Source organism: Tachypleus tridentatus, chromosome 1, assembly GCF_004210375.1.
Source record: "Tachypleus tridentatus isolate NWPU-2018 chromosome 1, ASM421037v1, whole genome shotgun sequence".
In the NCBI taxonomy this organism is placed as follows: Eukaryota; Metazoa; Arthropoda; class Merostomata; order Xiphosura; family Limulidae; genus Tachypleus; species Tachypleus tridentatus.
Window position 1 is genome coordinate 149,742,262 of NC_134825.1, and position 17,619 is coordinate 149,759,880.

The window sequence follows — 17,619 nt, forward strand, 5'->3', positions numbered from 1 at the left end:
CTGGTTTTTGAATAAATTTGGTATTAATTGGAATGTCATATTTTGTTACTAGTTTTTACCAAATGTTGGTTATTTGTCTGCTGATGTCGGGAATATATGGTATGCAGCCATATATGGTTTCGTGATTTTTTAAATCGTGAGGTATATTTACTTTTGTTGGTTGATTTTGCTTTCTGTCTATGTGTGTGCGTGTAATGTTTTCTACGGTTTGTGGAGAAAACTTATTGATGTTGATGAAGTATTGTTTTATTTTGTATAATTCATCGTTAATTTTATCTGGTGAACATAGTTTTATGGCTATGTTTATTTGGTTTCTTAGTATGTTGAGTTTTTGTTTTGTTTCATGTGCTGAGTCCCAAGGAATGTATAGTCCAGTATGGGTGATTTTTCGGTTGATTTCTCTATTCACACCAGTGTTTTTACATGTGTATTTTCCGGTTGATTTCTCTATTCACACCAGCTGTTTTTACATGTATTTTTTCCGGTTGATTTCTCTATTCACACCAGTGTTTTTACATGTGTATTTTCCGGTTGATTTCTCTATTCACACCAGTGTTTTTACATGTATTTTTTCCGGTTGATTTCTCTATTCACACCAGTGTTTTTACATGTGTATTTTCCGGTTGATTTCTCTATTCACACCAGCTGTTTTTACATGTATTTTTCCGGTTGATTTCTCTATTCACACCAGTGTTTTTACATGTGTATTTTCCGGTTGATTTCTCTATTCACACCAGCTGTTTTTACATGTATTTTTCCGGTTGATTTCTCTATTCACACCAGTGTTTTTACATGTGTATTTTCCGGTTGATTTCTCTATTCACACCAGCTGTTTTTACATGTATTTTTTCCGGTTGATTTCTCTATTCACACCAGTGTTTTTACATGTGTATTTTCCGGTTGATTTCTCTATTCACACCAGCTGTTTTTACATGTATTTTTCCGGTTGATTTCTCTATTCACACCAGTGTTTTACATGTGTATTTTCCGGTTGATTTCTCTGTTCACACCAGCTGTTTTTACATGTATTTTTCCGGTTGATTTCTCTATTCACACCAGTGTTTTTACATGTGTATTTTCCGGTTGATTTCTCTATTCACACCAGCTGTTTTTACATGTATTTTTTCCGGTTGATTTCTCTATTCACACCAGTGTTTTTACATGTATTTTTTCCGGTTGATTTCTCTATTCACACCAGTGTTTTTACATGTGTATTTTCCGGTTGATTTCTCTATTCACACCAGTGTTTTTACATGTGTATTTTCCGGTTGATTTCTCTATTCACACCAGTGTTTTTACATGTGTATTTTTTCTCTACAATTGGATTTTCTCGTCATCACGTTCAACACAAATGGTGCATTGAAATCACTCTTACTATTTGTAGTGAATGATTGATTACTATGAAAAACATCATTTTTATTAGTAACAACTATAACAGTAATCAGTAACTTCCAGTTAATTGTTCAATATTGATAAAACAGTTTCAATTACTATACATGTTAAATTAGCATCAGATATACCAATACCTTAGTAACTAGTCAACAATATTATGCGCTTATGTAATGAATGGGTACAATTTATAACGCGAGATGGCAGCACTAAAATTAAAACTCAATTCCGTTGAGTAAAGTCTACTGTAATTTATATATTGACTTAATCTATACTACGATTCTCGTAAGTAGAGTTTTTATCATAATAAACTTTCTTAATAACAATATGTGCTAGTAGGTCTTGAGAAAGCACCGCTTAAATTAATTTGTATTTAAAGAAATCGTTTCTATCCATAGGGAGGTATCAAACTTTTAGTAAATACGTTATTTGACGTTAGATTTCCTCACTCACTCATATAACTATTAGGCACAGTAACACGGATAAGTTTCATATATTCTACTATATGTTGAAGCTATTTCATACGTGCATAAAATTAAATAAAAAATCGTGTGCACTCCACATTGTTGATCTTTTGTTACAGATGTCATCAAATGACGGTCAAGGAAAATAATCAGTGACAAGTTTTTTGTGTAATGGGTTTAATGTTATATATTTATTTTAATATTTGCATTTATTTCCGGTGTGATGCGTATGAGACATATTTCTAAATGTGTATTGCGCAAGTTCTGCCTGTTCTCTAAGTTTGTAGAAGATTTTCGAGAATAAGAATCGACAATATATGTTTTACGATAACACTAGCGTATCTCCGAATATTGTTGAACGTTCGAGAATCTCGCCCAATAAATATAAAAGCAAGTTACTCTACGACGGGGAGACAGTAATAGAATATTGTTTGGTCGTTACAGTCAGTACACGATAAACCTCGGAAGCTATAATTGTGACAAATGCTTATTAATCGGAAAACTGATGATATTTGACCAGGAACATTTATAGATTTCGAACATTATGAGCGTTCAACTTAAGAGAATTAACTTCGGACGTTAGTATTTCTTTAAAGGCTTCGTATAACTTCAGCGAAAAAATTCACGTATGAAGAATAGAGCTAGTTAGCATTTTTGTCACGTGAAGTGTATCTGTGTATCAACGTAAAAGTAATTTTCGCCTCGTGGATCTGAACCGTTGATAAAATATTCAGTTCCAGACCAGAGAGAAGACCGAATATTGTTTGTCAGTTTGTAAACTGTTTGTATATAAATCATTATTTGTAATAACCATTATTATAAATTGTATTGTTATTTATATATTAAAATATATTTGTGTTAACAAAGAAAATTGTTTGTATCAATATTGATAGCAAATATAATAAATTTAATTCATATTAACATTTAATTAACTTCTACATTAAAATTAAGATTTCTGGCTGTTTGAAAACTTAATAGATAGTGTACCTAACATAATAAATCGGATACTCGTCCAAGATAAATTATTTTACGTAACACGTGTCTAACTGTTGCTTAAAAAATATAATGTTATATTATCCACGTGTAAGTTTCTGATAGAGAGAGATATCCGTGAAATTAAATTAGAGAGGCAAAAATTAATGTAATTTTATTTACCCATACATTTACTAACGACTCCAAGAAACGGTCACTTCGCATCACTAATGACAAATTTTGCTATTAAAAATAAATTTAAATTAATTGTTGTTTTGAATTAAGTACAAAGCTACACAAAGGGCTATCTGTGCTCTGCCCACCACAGGTACCGAAATCCGGTTTTTAGCGTTGTAAGTCCGCAGACATACCGCTGACTCACTGGGGAGCTAAATTAAGTATTAGATAAGCAGAACTTAGTTAAAGAAACTCAAACAAAATAAAACAGTAAAGAAACTAACTTTGTGTGATAGCTTCTGTTAAGTGACCTGTGTGTGAGCTCCTTCACTGATTCAACGGCAAGCATTGAAGGCTTATAATAATAAAATTCAGGGCTAAATTCCTGGCCGTGCAAGTATAGAAGAAGGCACAATGTGAGCCTTTATGCTGAAACTAGTAAACACTGTCATACTCTATGACAAAAATGGGGAAGTATTTATTCACCTGCTCTGGATTGTCACAGTGTTATTAATGAGTAATGCTAAAACTATTTATATAAATACGGATTATTATTAAGCCTAGAACATTTTAGGTAGTAAAAACTATTGATGACATGTTTTTGCGGGTTTCTGAATTTCGTGCAAAGCTACACGAGGTCTCTCTGCGTTAGCCGTCCCTAATTTAGCAGTGTAAGACTAGAGGGAAAGCAGTTAGTCACCATCATCCACCGCCAAATCTTAGATACTCTTTTACCGACAAATAGTGGAATTGACTGTCATATTGTAACGCCCCCACGGCTGAAAGGGCGAATATGTTTAGCGCGAGGGGAATTCGAACCAGCGGCCCTCAGATTACGAGTCGAGCGCCTTAACTACCTGGTCACGCCGGGCCTAATGACAGGTAAACAGGGTATTTCTTTTGCACAAACCCAATGAGTAGAGCTTCTAAAAGTATGTTGTCTCAATGATAGGCTTAGTGGCATTTAATCAGGAATGTATTTTTCAAGTAACATTAATGTCAAAATAATATTAATAGTAACACGTCAATATCACACGCGTGAAACATTAGACTCTTATTACCTACAACTTGTAAAAATATGTCAATTTAAAACTAATAATTTCCACCTGGTGGCGTCGAAATATCATTATTCATAGCTATTAAGTGTTTTTGGATACAAAGTTGAAAATCTTGTCTATTCCTACTATCTTGACATATCAATCATATTTTTATATAAACTTGAAAGAGCAGAACTTTCTTGTTCTGTTTGTTTGTTGACTCAACGCAATTTCTGAATTGGTTTCTCGAGTCAACGTTATTTTCTTTGATTATTCATTAAAAACCCTTTGTTCTCTATACTGGTCTGTTAAGTTAATATTATTTTCTATAAATATGTGTTAAGTGAACTTTATTTTTTCATTTGTTTTAATAAGTAGTTGTTATTCTGCATTTTTGTTTACTAAGTCTGTATTTTTTATTTTATTTTGACTCGTTTAATCAAGGCTATTCTAAGTTTTTCATTTATAAGTTTGGCTTTATTTGTTATTTTCGTTTGTCAAGTGATTGCCATTCTTTATATTGTTGATATCAAAGTTATTCATCATTTAGTGGAAGTCCTTATATTAAATTGTATAACATTTCTAACTGTAGATGGCGCACATAGGTATACAAAGAGGAACCAATACAACATAACACTGTGGGTATTGTAATGTAAAATTTTTTTTATAAAAACCAATATTGTAGGGATTTTAGAAATCTAGCACAATTAAAGGATTAATTAATATATATAGAAGTTTCTACGGTTAGAGCATTTAAAAAGCATCGGAAATCGTTCTTTAGAATATTAGCGTGCGTGTAGAAGGCACTGTATTCATTGATTTACAGAGAATGTATATATGAACAGAAGACAATATAGTGTCGTATGTTGGATACGCGAATAGCAAATATTGTAGATTAGAGATTAGGCATGTGAGATGTCAAGTGTCTTACGTTGGATATATGAGATTTCAAGTTTCGTAGGTTAGGTATGTGAGATATCAAATACTGAAAATTAGGTATGTGAGATATCAAGTTTCGTAGGTTAGGTATGTGAGATATCAAATACTGAAAATTAGGTATGTGAGATGTCAAGTTCATTTGTTATATCGACTACCGTTAAAGGTTCAAATCATTCGTTCAGTATCACGATTCAGATGTCATTGTGACTAAATATTTAAAGTAATTTCAAAATTCTGATGTTTTCATATATTTGTGTCAAAACTCTCAAAATCAGAATAAAAACTATGAATTAACTTTCACATTTTAAGCACATGGCTGTATTTATTACATGTAATAACTAACACATTATATTTTAAAATGTTTACTATAGATGTCAGAATATATTCAATGTTTTCATAAGGTCACAAATTTATTCTGGCAAATAGAAACAGGTGAAGTGTGTTTAATTTTGAAAGTATAATATTTACTGAGATAAAAAATTAAGCAATATAATTATTGTTTTTCTAGTAATTTTGTAGTATCTTAGTCGTTGGTTTCATTGCATATAATATTTTGAAATAGCATTTCGCTATTATAAAAATTATTATTAGTATTTGATTTTGAAGCTTTTCAATGTCTTTTTTAAATATATCCTCATTCCTTGCAAGTATTTCACCTTTACCAGGCCTTTTTCATTAATTGTAGCTTGTTTGATACTGACATTACTTTTAAATATAAACAAATGACTTCATATCTCTCTCTCTCGGGATCTGGGTAATGATATGTACCCTGGAGGGTCAGATGCACTTTGACCTCTTCCTCCTTTCTTTACTTACATTATCATGCAGTGTAGATTTGTATGGCAATGTCCAAGTATTAGTTTCGTACATTCACAGATATCACTTGCCCTGTCAGTAGGAAGCCTAGTTTGATGGTGAGCTCTTTTTATATATATATACGTATTTTCATTTATTATTATTATTTTATTTTTTTATTTACTTATCTTTAAATATATTTATTTTATTTGTGTTTAAAATACATGCTGATCGGAGAGAGATGTTTAGGACTATCTTCATCATGTATGAGGTACCTGACTAGTTCGCATAATAGTTCATTTTTTATCCAATTTTTATCAAAATACGTTATTGTACTATGTAGGAATCTATCTGGTATTGTTGTTATGTTTGAATATTTGTGTATGAATTTAGATGATGTGGTTCTGGGAACTCTGTATGCTGAGTGTGTTTTGTATTGTTTGTAGCTTGGTTTTGATTATTTTCTCACTTGCAGGAAGTCAAGTTGGAGCTGCATAGCCAATTACTGGTCTAATATACGTTTAGGAAATTGTTAGTATATTGTCTGTTGATGTTCCACTGTTCTGTTCTTGCCAGTTAGACTCCTAGCAGAGTTGATTCTTCGCCAGACTTTACTTTTAATTTCATTTAACTGGCTAATCCATATTAATTTTGAGTCATAGATTTGACCTAGAAATTTTACCGGTGTTGCAGTCTGTAGTAATGTCCCATTCAAATATATTCTCGGCTGTAATTTTTTTCTGCTTTGTCAGCTTGTAAATACGACTAGTTGTGTTTTTGCTACATTTATTTTTATTCTGTATTTGTGGCAGTATTCACTTATTATATTTAATTGTGGTTGTATGTTTGGGGTTGCTATTGCTGGTGTTGGAGCACTTTTCCTAATTGCCACATCATCATGCCTTCATTCGAACATTTTCCAACTATAAATTTGAAAATTTGCGAGTTCGCTTCACCTAACGTGAGTAATGCCATCTATGTTTACAGTATTAAACAAGACACACACAAAATAGAGTTAATTTGCAACAGGGTATATTTCAGTCCTGTATACTGTACATAGTTCATACATGAGAGTAGTTGTACTACCGAACATTTATGTCATGCACTTACATCACAGGTTGAGCAAAAAAATAAACCAAGCACCAGACAAAGAACAAAACAAAACAATAAGACATCTCTTGTTTTTTTCTGTTTTTTTCTTAACACTACCATCTTAAAATCACTTCGGTGAATGTAAATAAAAATAAAACAAAATATCATGTGGTTTCATAAATCAATACTTAGCCATAACCTCGTGCCCAGACAAATTGTTTCATGTACTTTATCACAAATGATAATCGTGCTTCGAAACCAAACCCTTAATGGGCTTTAGAGTTTCACAGTGCATACATAACACTTGTTAGGGCTGTCAATTTCTTAAGCGTCTTTTGCTAAGCTGGAATGCCATTTTCCGATCTACGATTCGCCTGCACTTAGAGATAGGTAAACTTAAACTACCACAAGAAAGACAAAAACGACCAACACCAAGATCCCTCTCATAGTTGTACTTTTAAAAAAACAAAAAAACGGGAAAATATTTGTACAGGATAACATTGGAACATCAGGTGTGTTGAGAGGTTGATACGTCTTACATATATTACATTATTCACGTTTTCAAGTGCGATGTTTTCAATAGTGACTACAACAACATTGAAACTGCCACGTGCGAGAAGTTAAAAACTAAAGAAGCACTACAAGTTAACGTGTAGTTTTTATTTGCCGCACTACATTAAATAACAAACTAATAATGTCCATTACATAATCTTGTTACTTACCTATTTTAATTTATAGAATGATCTAATATAATGCAAGGGTCTTATTTATAGCTAATTTATAGCCTAATAAACGTTTTTAGCTGAGAATTTAGCTGAACAATTTTGTAAAATAAAACAGAAATTTGCAAGATCAAACTTAATCAAAAGCTAGATTGAATAAAATGTTAATAACTTGGAATTATATTAATGTCTCAGAATTCCTAGGATCACAACCCATGGGTTCTTTGAATAGGAGCAATTTAAACTTTTATTTTTGTCGTGAAAACTTAAGTTCATAATCCACTTAGAACTTAAGATCATTTAGAAGTAAAAACTATTTTCTCTATTAAGGATTCAAATTAGAAAACAGAACCTTTATCCCATACATATAAAAACACTTATCTCGAGAGATCACACCGAAACAACTTCTCGATATAATTATTTTCACTTCGAGCGTAAAACATAACAAAGCAAATCACATCCTATTTTCCCGAGTTTTTATTATTTATAACCCAAATCCTGTGAAACTATAATTATATCAGGTATGTTGTAATTAAAGATGATATAATATTTCAATCTTTATGTATTAAAATATTAGAAGAATGAAACACGCAACATGAACGCTAGTGACACCTTTTGATAATAAAGTTAAACAGAGAGAGAAAAAATACCTTTATTCTCCAGATAATAATTATAAACTGAACGAAAATGTTTTTTATTATGGTCTGGAGATAAAGGTTTTGTTTTCTTTAGCTTATTTCCAACATGTCTAAGTCCTTCCAGTATGCACTAGAAATTCTAGAATACGGTATATTTTGAGTTGTTTCATTTCTGAGGTTGACAATTATGAAAACCATGATGATAACAGCAATACTATGTTTTCTTCGAGATTAAAACAATTATATATATTTTCTTGGCGACGGAAACAATTACGCACATTACCCTTTGGATTAAACGCCTATTACCTTCACGTGCTTTCTTCAAAGCTCAGCAGATGAAATTTTTTTACTCCGTGTCTAATAACAATACTAGTTTGAAGTTTAGCACAAAGCTACACAATGGGCTATCTGTGCTCTGCCCATCAGGGGTATCAAAACCCGGTTTCTAGTGTTGTAAGTCGACGGACATCCGCTGTACCACAAAAAGGCGGGGCTAATAGTAATGAATTAATGTGGTTTTTCAAAATGTAGATATGGTAAAAACAGTGAATAACTGTAGTAATATTTCATGTATTTATCTATTAAAAAAATGTATCCACTATGGAACAAATTACCTGATTTAAAAAGAACAACAGAAAAACAAAGTGACACCATCTGGATGCAGTCATGGGTAACAGCTACGATTTTTCATACAGTTTACATTTTTTCATACCTATAATTACTGGCTTGCAGTTAAGCACAAATTTATATCATGAGCTATCCGTGCTATGCCCACCACAGACATTGAAACTGGGTTTTTAACATAATCAGTCCTCTTACTTGTGCCACTGGGGGCTTATGCCATTAAATATGAATGACTTAATATTGTTTATATTCGTACTGTCGACATCTCACGATATAATGTTACTTGTAAAAAGTTATTAAAATCAATACTTAAGCGACGTGCAAGTCTTAATTTAAAAAATATATATGTCGTTATGTCCAGAAGTATTTTTATAATCGCAATATTTAATTATGAAAAAAAAATGAGTTAGTGTCGCGACATTTTAACCACAATGAGTGACGCCCTGTACAGATATTTCTATAAAAGCACACTATAACAATTAAGAAGTAAGATGTATCGTTTAAAACAATACAATAACATATTTTAACCATGAAAAATCAAACGTAGTTTGCTCCACAAATCTGGGATTCAAGGAGCCCCCCTACACATCCGTTTATTATAAATTATTTTCAGCCAAATAAAAGTTAACACATTTCACACCGTATTCCACATAATCACTTCATATTCGTATACTTAAGTCAGGGCTACTTTTTTTTTCTTTTGTTTGTTTAAAAACAAAATCGTCGTCAATTTCTTCTTGCTTCAACTGGAAACATTACGACATATAAAGTTTTAAATCTTTTTTTTTGTTCCCAAAATAAAGTTATACACCCTATCTAATATAATACAATAATCAAACATCCAAGAGATCTCTTTTTTTTTTCTTGGGGTTTAGGCCTCAAGTAAAAAATTGGAATACAAACATGAAAACTAATACTAAATGACAAAATTATATATATATTTATATTTATATACACACGCTAAGTAAAATTATTTTAATAAAACGTGTTAGAATTGTTTCCAAACGTTAAAAAGGGAACATGGAACTCGTAGAAAACAGTTAGGTTTCTTTCAAAACGTGGAAGAAACATCTGAAAGAATATCACAATAATCTAGGAAAATCAACGGAGTTTAATAACAATATAGGAAACTTAAAAATAATTTTCATTCGTGGTATTTTAGGATACGTAAAAACAAATAATACATCTCAAGCTTTACCTGAGAACAATGTGGAATGTAAGATCATCTGTGGCTTATAGACTAAAAGTTAACGTTACATTAACACTTTAACATCTATATTCTATACATTACACGCAAGCACATGTGTAAAATAGTACTCTTAGAGCTGAAGTAATCATTTTCTCTGATTTTTGAACACAGTCAATTCAGTAAGATGCTCAAACGTTTTAACTTTCGTCAATGACTCGTCATCAGAAACTAGGAGTTACTCCAAGTAATAATGCGAGTTTCTGATGGACGTTGTCGTTAAAAAACACATTTCCAAGATATGTTCTATCAGAAAAGAATAACTTCTACTGAAATGGAAAATTAGAAATTAACACCAAACAAGAAATCAACTTCTTAATCACGATATTTCTAAGAAGCTAACCAGGAGAGAAAAGAAAATTTGTAGGCCTTCAAATTCACCTTTTTTTTCTTCTCCTGCGTTTTTAAAGTCTATCATCTTGTACCAAGCTATACGTAAAGGTTTTGGACAGATTTTGGAAAACAACGACACTTCAATAGCTCTTAAATTCCCAAACTTAAACACAAATAAAACAGGTGGTCAAATTGTAGCTACGCATTGTAATTCGATTGGACCTCATGGGAATATCATCAGGTCCGGATTATTGGGTTTTTTTTTATTTCTAAATTGTACCTAATCACTCCATAGTCAACACCTACAACACATCAAAGGTTTTGAAAGAAGTAAACACGTGTAAAGCTGTAATACAGATTATAATTCAACCAGCTGTTCATTTGAAGTTAACAACATTAGTCGAAGTAAATTTGTCCCTAATCACCCTATCTTACGGAATTAAATGTGTTATATACAAATAATACAATTACATTTAAATGGTGGATTAGAGTACTTGTGTATAAATTGTGCATTTAGGTTATTGTGTATAGGGTGTGCAATCCAGTTCTCATGTATAAGATGTGAAATTAAGTTTTTACACGAAAAATGTGTATTATGGTTGTTATACATAAAGTTTATATTATTAAGGTAAAGCATCATCTGAAATTTTAAACCCTTGTCCTTTGACTACAGATTAACATCAACTGAAATTTCTACAAGAAATATAAGGACTCGTAATTAATTTCCTTAAGTAGCTGGTCTATTAAATTTCTTACTAATGTTGACTCTTGGATTTCCTTATCACTTGATCTATTAGTTTTCCATACTACTAGTGCCTTGTAATTCCAACTTATGTGATTATTTAGTTTTATTCTCCATGTCTTGTCTTAAACTTTATACCCACTTACTCTGTATTTGAATACCTCAACGACATGACGTTTAAGTCACTTTCGAATTTCAATACAAAAGACTTATTAATAACCTATCAACGTAATAGCTTGGATTATTTTATATCTAAAATTTCTAGTAGAGTTTGATACATTTATTTTAATTTTGAATTTCTAATTCACATGATTTCTCGGACTTTGTCCTCACGCGTATTTTTCTTAAGTTACTGTTGTTTCATCTCAAGTGGCAATTAGATTTCCAAACTCCTGTCAGCTTTCTACCAACGTGATCCTTTTTTTTATTTCTACCCTGGCATTCTTTAATATTTTCTACTCGCATGATTTCTTGGATTTCCTAACTACGCTGTCTCATAAATTTGTCGTTGTGTCTTAACTTCCTACCCACAAGGCGTTTTTTGTTTTTTTTTATCTATACGATATCTTTAACACAACAGATTTCATTGTTGAAAAACAAAACAATAAAACTCAGTTATACAGGTTAGTTGGATAAGATGCCATGAGATCCAAGTAAAAACTAAGTTATTTTTTAATTTGAATTACACACGTTAGATGTCGTAACAGACAATGAATATGAACATACTTACACTCGCCGTTTTACCACTAGATCAACCGCAATTATTCAGTAAAAAAATAACTGCTACATAGAGAAACTGAAACAAGCAGTATGCACAAATAAACTTGTAAGCAGAAAAAAGTTAAAATTTCACGATTCGAGGGAATTTAATGTTTCAAAACTAATTTATAAATTATATGCGTTGCAACTTGACAAATTTGCAACAAGTAGGTTAACTAAAGACCTTAGAAACACCAGCGACTGAATGGATTTCTGGCAAATCTCAGAACATACTCTATATGGGTGAGTTTCTATGGCCAGTTTCTTAGAACAAAATGACGAAGGTTTATCGTGTGAGTTTTAACAAATATTGTATATCGCAGCCAGTTTTAAAGAGAGAATGAACACAGTTTCGTTGTACTGAACTAAGGTATCAACTCGTAAAAGACAACTTTGAACTAAACAAAGACTATAACACATCCTCAAAAATATGACCAATAAAAAGTATAGAATCATAATTCATTTGTAGTAATAAAGAAATAACACATAAAATTACGATTCTGTCCTCCCCTTCCCACAAATAATTAAAACTACAGATTTCAATTACAGGACAAAAGATAATAAAACTTATAATGTTAATCCTTTGCTTTGTATATAAGCAAACCCTATAGGGAAAAATATTATATATCATCTTGTATTTTCCTTTAATCTGATTGAGAAGTCTATCATTAAACACAAAAATATCATCTGTCCCCAGCTTTCTCCAACTATATATATATATACTAAATCAAATATAAGGGTAAGTATATCCCTTCTCCACTTTCCTTCCTACGAATTGACTCAATTCAGTTTAATACAGTCACCGGCGCTGCACTTCTTTCAGTAGTGCCAACTTGTAGTTCATTATTAATCACGTGACTATTTCAGACGCTTGTGTACTGAGCTGTCTCAAACATAACATTGTATGGAAATGAGTGTCCGGAAAAAAAAATTCATACAACTAAAAATAAATACGGTTGAAGTACTAAAAACTAACTAACAAACCAATCGAAATGGCTACTTTAGATTTGCACTTGCAGAAGTCTTACTATCTTATGCACAATACTAAGTTCAAAGTAAAATACGACACAAGTAACACCTTGTTTTTAAGGAAATTTTAAAGTACAGAACCATAATATTGCTACAAAGTATAATGCTTCTTAAACTGAGAATGGTATATGCATACTAAGGTATAGCCAAATATACAATTTGTCAAATAAGGAGCACTTTTGGCCAAGTGAGGTAGAAGCTATTAGTAATGACAAATATGGTGATGCAAAATTCGCTTTAAGTGTCTTGGATTTGAAAAAAAAAAAAAAAAGTACTACAAAAACAGGAAATCTCACAGGAATGCTACATGACACAACTATAACCAACGTTAGGATCAGGCGGCAAAATTAAAGGGAAAAGAGGAATAACCGAATCTACAATTAAGATCGCGTGGTTGAACTAAATACAAACGAAGGAAACTTGAGCTGATATGAAAATCACGTGACAAAATTAACAATTATATGGCGAGTTTGATCTTAATGTTATGATTGTGTGATAAACACGTGAGGAAACCGAACAATCACATAACTAAACATCATCCACTATTAGGATCATGTGACAACAGTATCACCAGCCAAAGAATGCCAACACTAAAATGAGCCGAACAGCAACAACATTAAAAACGCATCAGAAATATTGAAAACTCTAAAAGCTTTGTACGATTTGCTAATAAAGAATTCTCAATGTCAATTTCAAGTCAAGTACCAAACAAAAGCATCTTGCACACCAGTACGCATGATTACATAGACAGAACCGAGTTCAGATTAATCCAGCACGAAATATATTCCGTTCGGTTGTAAAAGAAACAATAAGCTAGTTGCATAAGTGAAATAAACCAGGCTGTAAACTCTCGAACCAGGATGTAAACTCTCGTCTAGGAATCCCACAACATTTACATCACATGAAGAAAACGAGATAAAGAGTTTGAAAATCCAGAAAAAATTCTCTTCAGCAAAAAGATTGAAAGTGTATATTCCCAGATATTAATCATTCCCAGTGGTGCTTTGTGCGAGTTGTAATGTCACACTCACAAATAAACTGGTCCTACGATTCTTTCTTGGATAATAAACCGAGTTTCACACTCATGTACCTCTAACCTTTCCCTCGTACAGTGTTGAATACGCCACACCACATCACACGAGTCCCGTTTTATTACCACGCACTATACAGACCTAGCTCGCGACCTTCTACGTCACTTTCGCTTAATTTAAACGTGCCTGCCATCACAGGCGGACGAAGCGTAGAACGCTAGCCTGCACAACAACGTTACTTGACATTCTACAAGTGAATATCACTATAGAGGGCTCTGCTGTAAGAACACTTCACATATCTATTTTCTTAAAGTGACAAATGATCGTGCTACAGTTTTCGTTAAGTTGACTGGAAATTTCTTCAAACACCTTTACGCACTTTATTTGTTTTTGTTTATTTTTAATAACGTTCGCGTGCTTTCTGGACACAAGGGCAGCTAAAAGAAAATTTCGCTAGCCTTTATGCTCGGAACATCAAACTGGATCATATTTTGGCTAATTCAAAAAGTCTGTTTTCCATTATATTAAGATATGTGGATCTGACATTAGGTTAGTCAATAACTATGAGCTAGGTTGGGGATACCAGGCGGTGGTATTTGAGTGTGTAGGCTTTCCTCCACCTGGAGGGTGGTACAAATGAAAGCTTCTAGAATGGTGAGCGTAGAGCTGGCGTTGCTCGTGAGACATGGATTGTTGAGCATGAGTGTGGCTGTATGCCGAGGGATCGATGGTCCCAGGGTGAACAAACACCTGAGGTTTCAATGGAAGGTGCTGAAGTGGACTCTCCGAGACATAGTGTCTCATGTGGGGAAGAGAGGCTGTATCGCTAAATGTCTGGCTCTCTACAATCCCAGGAAACTTTTCTCGAGGGGACACAGAGGCTGGTGGGGTCATGGCACTATATGTGTCCATGTAATTACTGACATTGACAGGTGTGGTCGAATAGCCGGAAAGGACACCGTACGATTCGGCAGCCATCTTCGCAGGCAACATGAACTGAGTTTGGTCACTGTAGCTGCCATCGGTGCTGCTCCCTGGGGGCGTGGGTAGAGCCCCCTGAACTTCACCATAATAGGAAGGTCTGCTCGCATGGGCTCCAGAACGAATTACCGACTCTCGATTTACATAGAGTTGTCTCAGCAACGTCGTGGCAGGGAGCGTTGTCTGCGATCCACCGATCCACTGGATTGTCGACCTGTACTGTTGGTGCGACTGTGGAGAATGGGCCATGCGTGATGCCATCATCTCCTGGGTAGGGCTACCGTGAGGAGGCGCTACAGTTCCTACTATTCCAGGAATCTGCGAATTAGGCAAATGCTTGTTCATAACATCTTCCAGTTCTTTTACTGTCATAGCAGAAGATCCATTCGTTCCAGAATAAGCACCAAACGGGGGAACTGGGGATCGTTTCCAGGGTCGTTGAACTTCCTCAACTGATTCTCTACCTTTTTTACTAGTTCTTGGGCTTATTCTTTCTTCGACACTAGCTGACGGCACTTGTCCATCGGGGCTGAAGCTTTTGTTTGTAGCACCATTGGGTAGGAAACTTCCGTTTGCGAGCGGACTTGAGCTACGCAGACTAGATGTACTTCCAGGACGGGACCTGGAGAGCTCGCTTTGAGCAGAATGGGAAGTTGATCCTCCAGAAAACTTTCTTTTCCGAGATGTACTTGACCGTTCCGTAGGTGATCCTATAGATGCCACTGGGTGATCTTCCGGGAAACTTGAAGGTTCTATTGTCAAATCTAACTGTTCTTCTTCCATATGGAGTTCGGATGGTTGTTGATTTCTCAGTAAAAAACCTTCCTGTAAATGAAATCACCCTTTGGTAAGCATTATTTTCACACTCATCAGTATGTCTAGCGTTTTAATTACAAGTTTATTTAACGAATTTTTAAGTTCTATCATTCAAGTGCATGTAATCTGAAGTTGCTTGTGCTCTTACTTCATTGTATCTAGTGGAAAAATATTTTGCTCTGATTTTTCACAACTTTCGGCTAAGTGACAAAATTAAAACGATTAAAAATTACTACACATATTATTTTATTTTGCAACAGATTTTAATTCCTAATGCGCAAACTATTTCTATTATTAATCTATATTAAAAAGCAGTAATATTTCAGGCCTATTTTAAGTATAATAGGGTACTTTCGTTACAGTTATATCATAACGACTTTAAGAAGCTTCTCTATATTACGTTGCACAATAAAATAAAAAAAGTGGTTTAAGTACCCCACGACTGATGTAACGATATCTAATGAAATAAAAACCACTGGGTCAAAAACATATTACACCACAGAACCCTTTTAGTGAAGTATTCTTACAACTGCTTTATACATCGGCTAAATCCTTATGCCTTTTATTATAATGTTTTGTCAATATTAAAAAGATGTAGAAGTTATTACGTCTTCTGCCAGAACAATAATGATTAACTTAAAAACACTGATACTTCTCTCAAAAACATTATTTGATTCTTATATCGTTAAGACATTATAGGAGCTGATATAAGTATTAAAATAATATTTTATTAACATAAAGCTATATAATGCGATCTAATATTCCACTATTATATCTTTTTTTCTATATAGTATTAATATCTTTAGAAAGTGTCAATCCTTAGGATTACGTAAAGCTTCACAGTTAACAATAACAAAAAGCATGTTTATTAATTACCTAACCCTTACCCCAACAGGACGAAGATTGTCAGGATGTTTGTTACCACCGCTCATCTGCGTCAGCTGATCTTGATTACTACTATCGCCACCTGTTGATGAACGTCCATCTCTAGGCTTAGGTGAAAGGCGGGGCTCACTGTCCTCTGGTAACATATCGTCTGTAGTAAGTAATTTAAAAATATTTATTATTGTAATACATAACCACAAATTACAATCAGCTCTTTATCCATGACGTTGAGGTAACGTGACCAGGTAAGCAAAATTTAATCTTGAAAATATCTTCTCTTACCTTTTTAAGACTGTAATTATAAATCTCACGTTATTTCAGAGAAAGAAATATTGTCGTAATCCATATAATAACACAAGCATCCATGGGTCATTTCAATGGAGGAATCCAAAAGTTAGCTAGCTCACTGCAATAACTTTCATGACAGGCCCGGCATGGCCAGGTGGGTTAAGGCGTTCGACTCGTAATCCGTGGGTCGCGAGTTCGAATCCCCGTCGCACCAAACATGCTCGCCCTTTCAGCCGTGGGGACGTTATAATGTTACGTTCAATCTCACTATTCGTTGGTAAAAGAGTAGCCCAAGAGTTGGCGGTGGGTGATGATGACTAGCCCGCGTGTAGCTTTGCGCGAAATTCCGAAACAAGCAAGCAAACTTTTATGACTTCACGCAGCTAGTTCAAATGTGACGTTAATATAGGAGCTAAAATGTACACACTAATACAAGACTCTCTACATGACTTCTGTTGCCCATCTAAATCGTTTAAAGCAGTAATGTTTATTCATGAAAATGATGTATTACGAGTTAGAAGATGCATTATTTCAAATTCCATCAGCGGGTTCTAAATGCACCAATATTCTTTCCCTATAAGAGAAGGTCACACACGTCAACTACATACAGTATATAAATAGCTGAAGGTCAGGTGATACATCAAAATAAATAGGTAAGGC

The 17,619-nt window shown here is 33.5% G+C and overlaps 1 protein-coding gene across 16 annotated transcripts in view; it reads right to left on the bottom strand.

Moving 5' to 3' along the window:
* Positions 1-6,788: 6,788 nt before the first annotated feature.
* Positions 6,789-17,619, bottom strand: part of LOC143226800 (protein trachealess-like) — a 310,183-nt gene continuing 299,352 nt past the window's right edge. For all 16 annotated transcript variants that reach the window (XM_076458243.1, XM_076458271.1, XM_076458258.1 and 13 more), the window contains 2 exons: positions 16,674-16,822; positions 6,789-15,795 (listed from right to left, as the gene is read on the bottom strand). In XM_076458243.1, the coding sequence (XP_076314358.1) occupies positions 14,551-15,795; positions 16,674-16,822 (1,394 nt within the window). In that variant the 3' untranslated portion in view covers positions 6,789-14,550. The remainder of the gene's footprint in view (positions 15,796-16,673; positions 16,823-17,619) is intronic.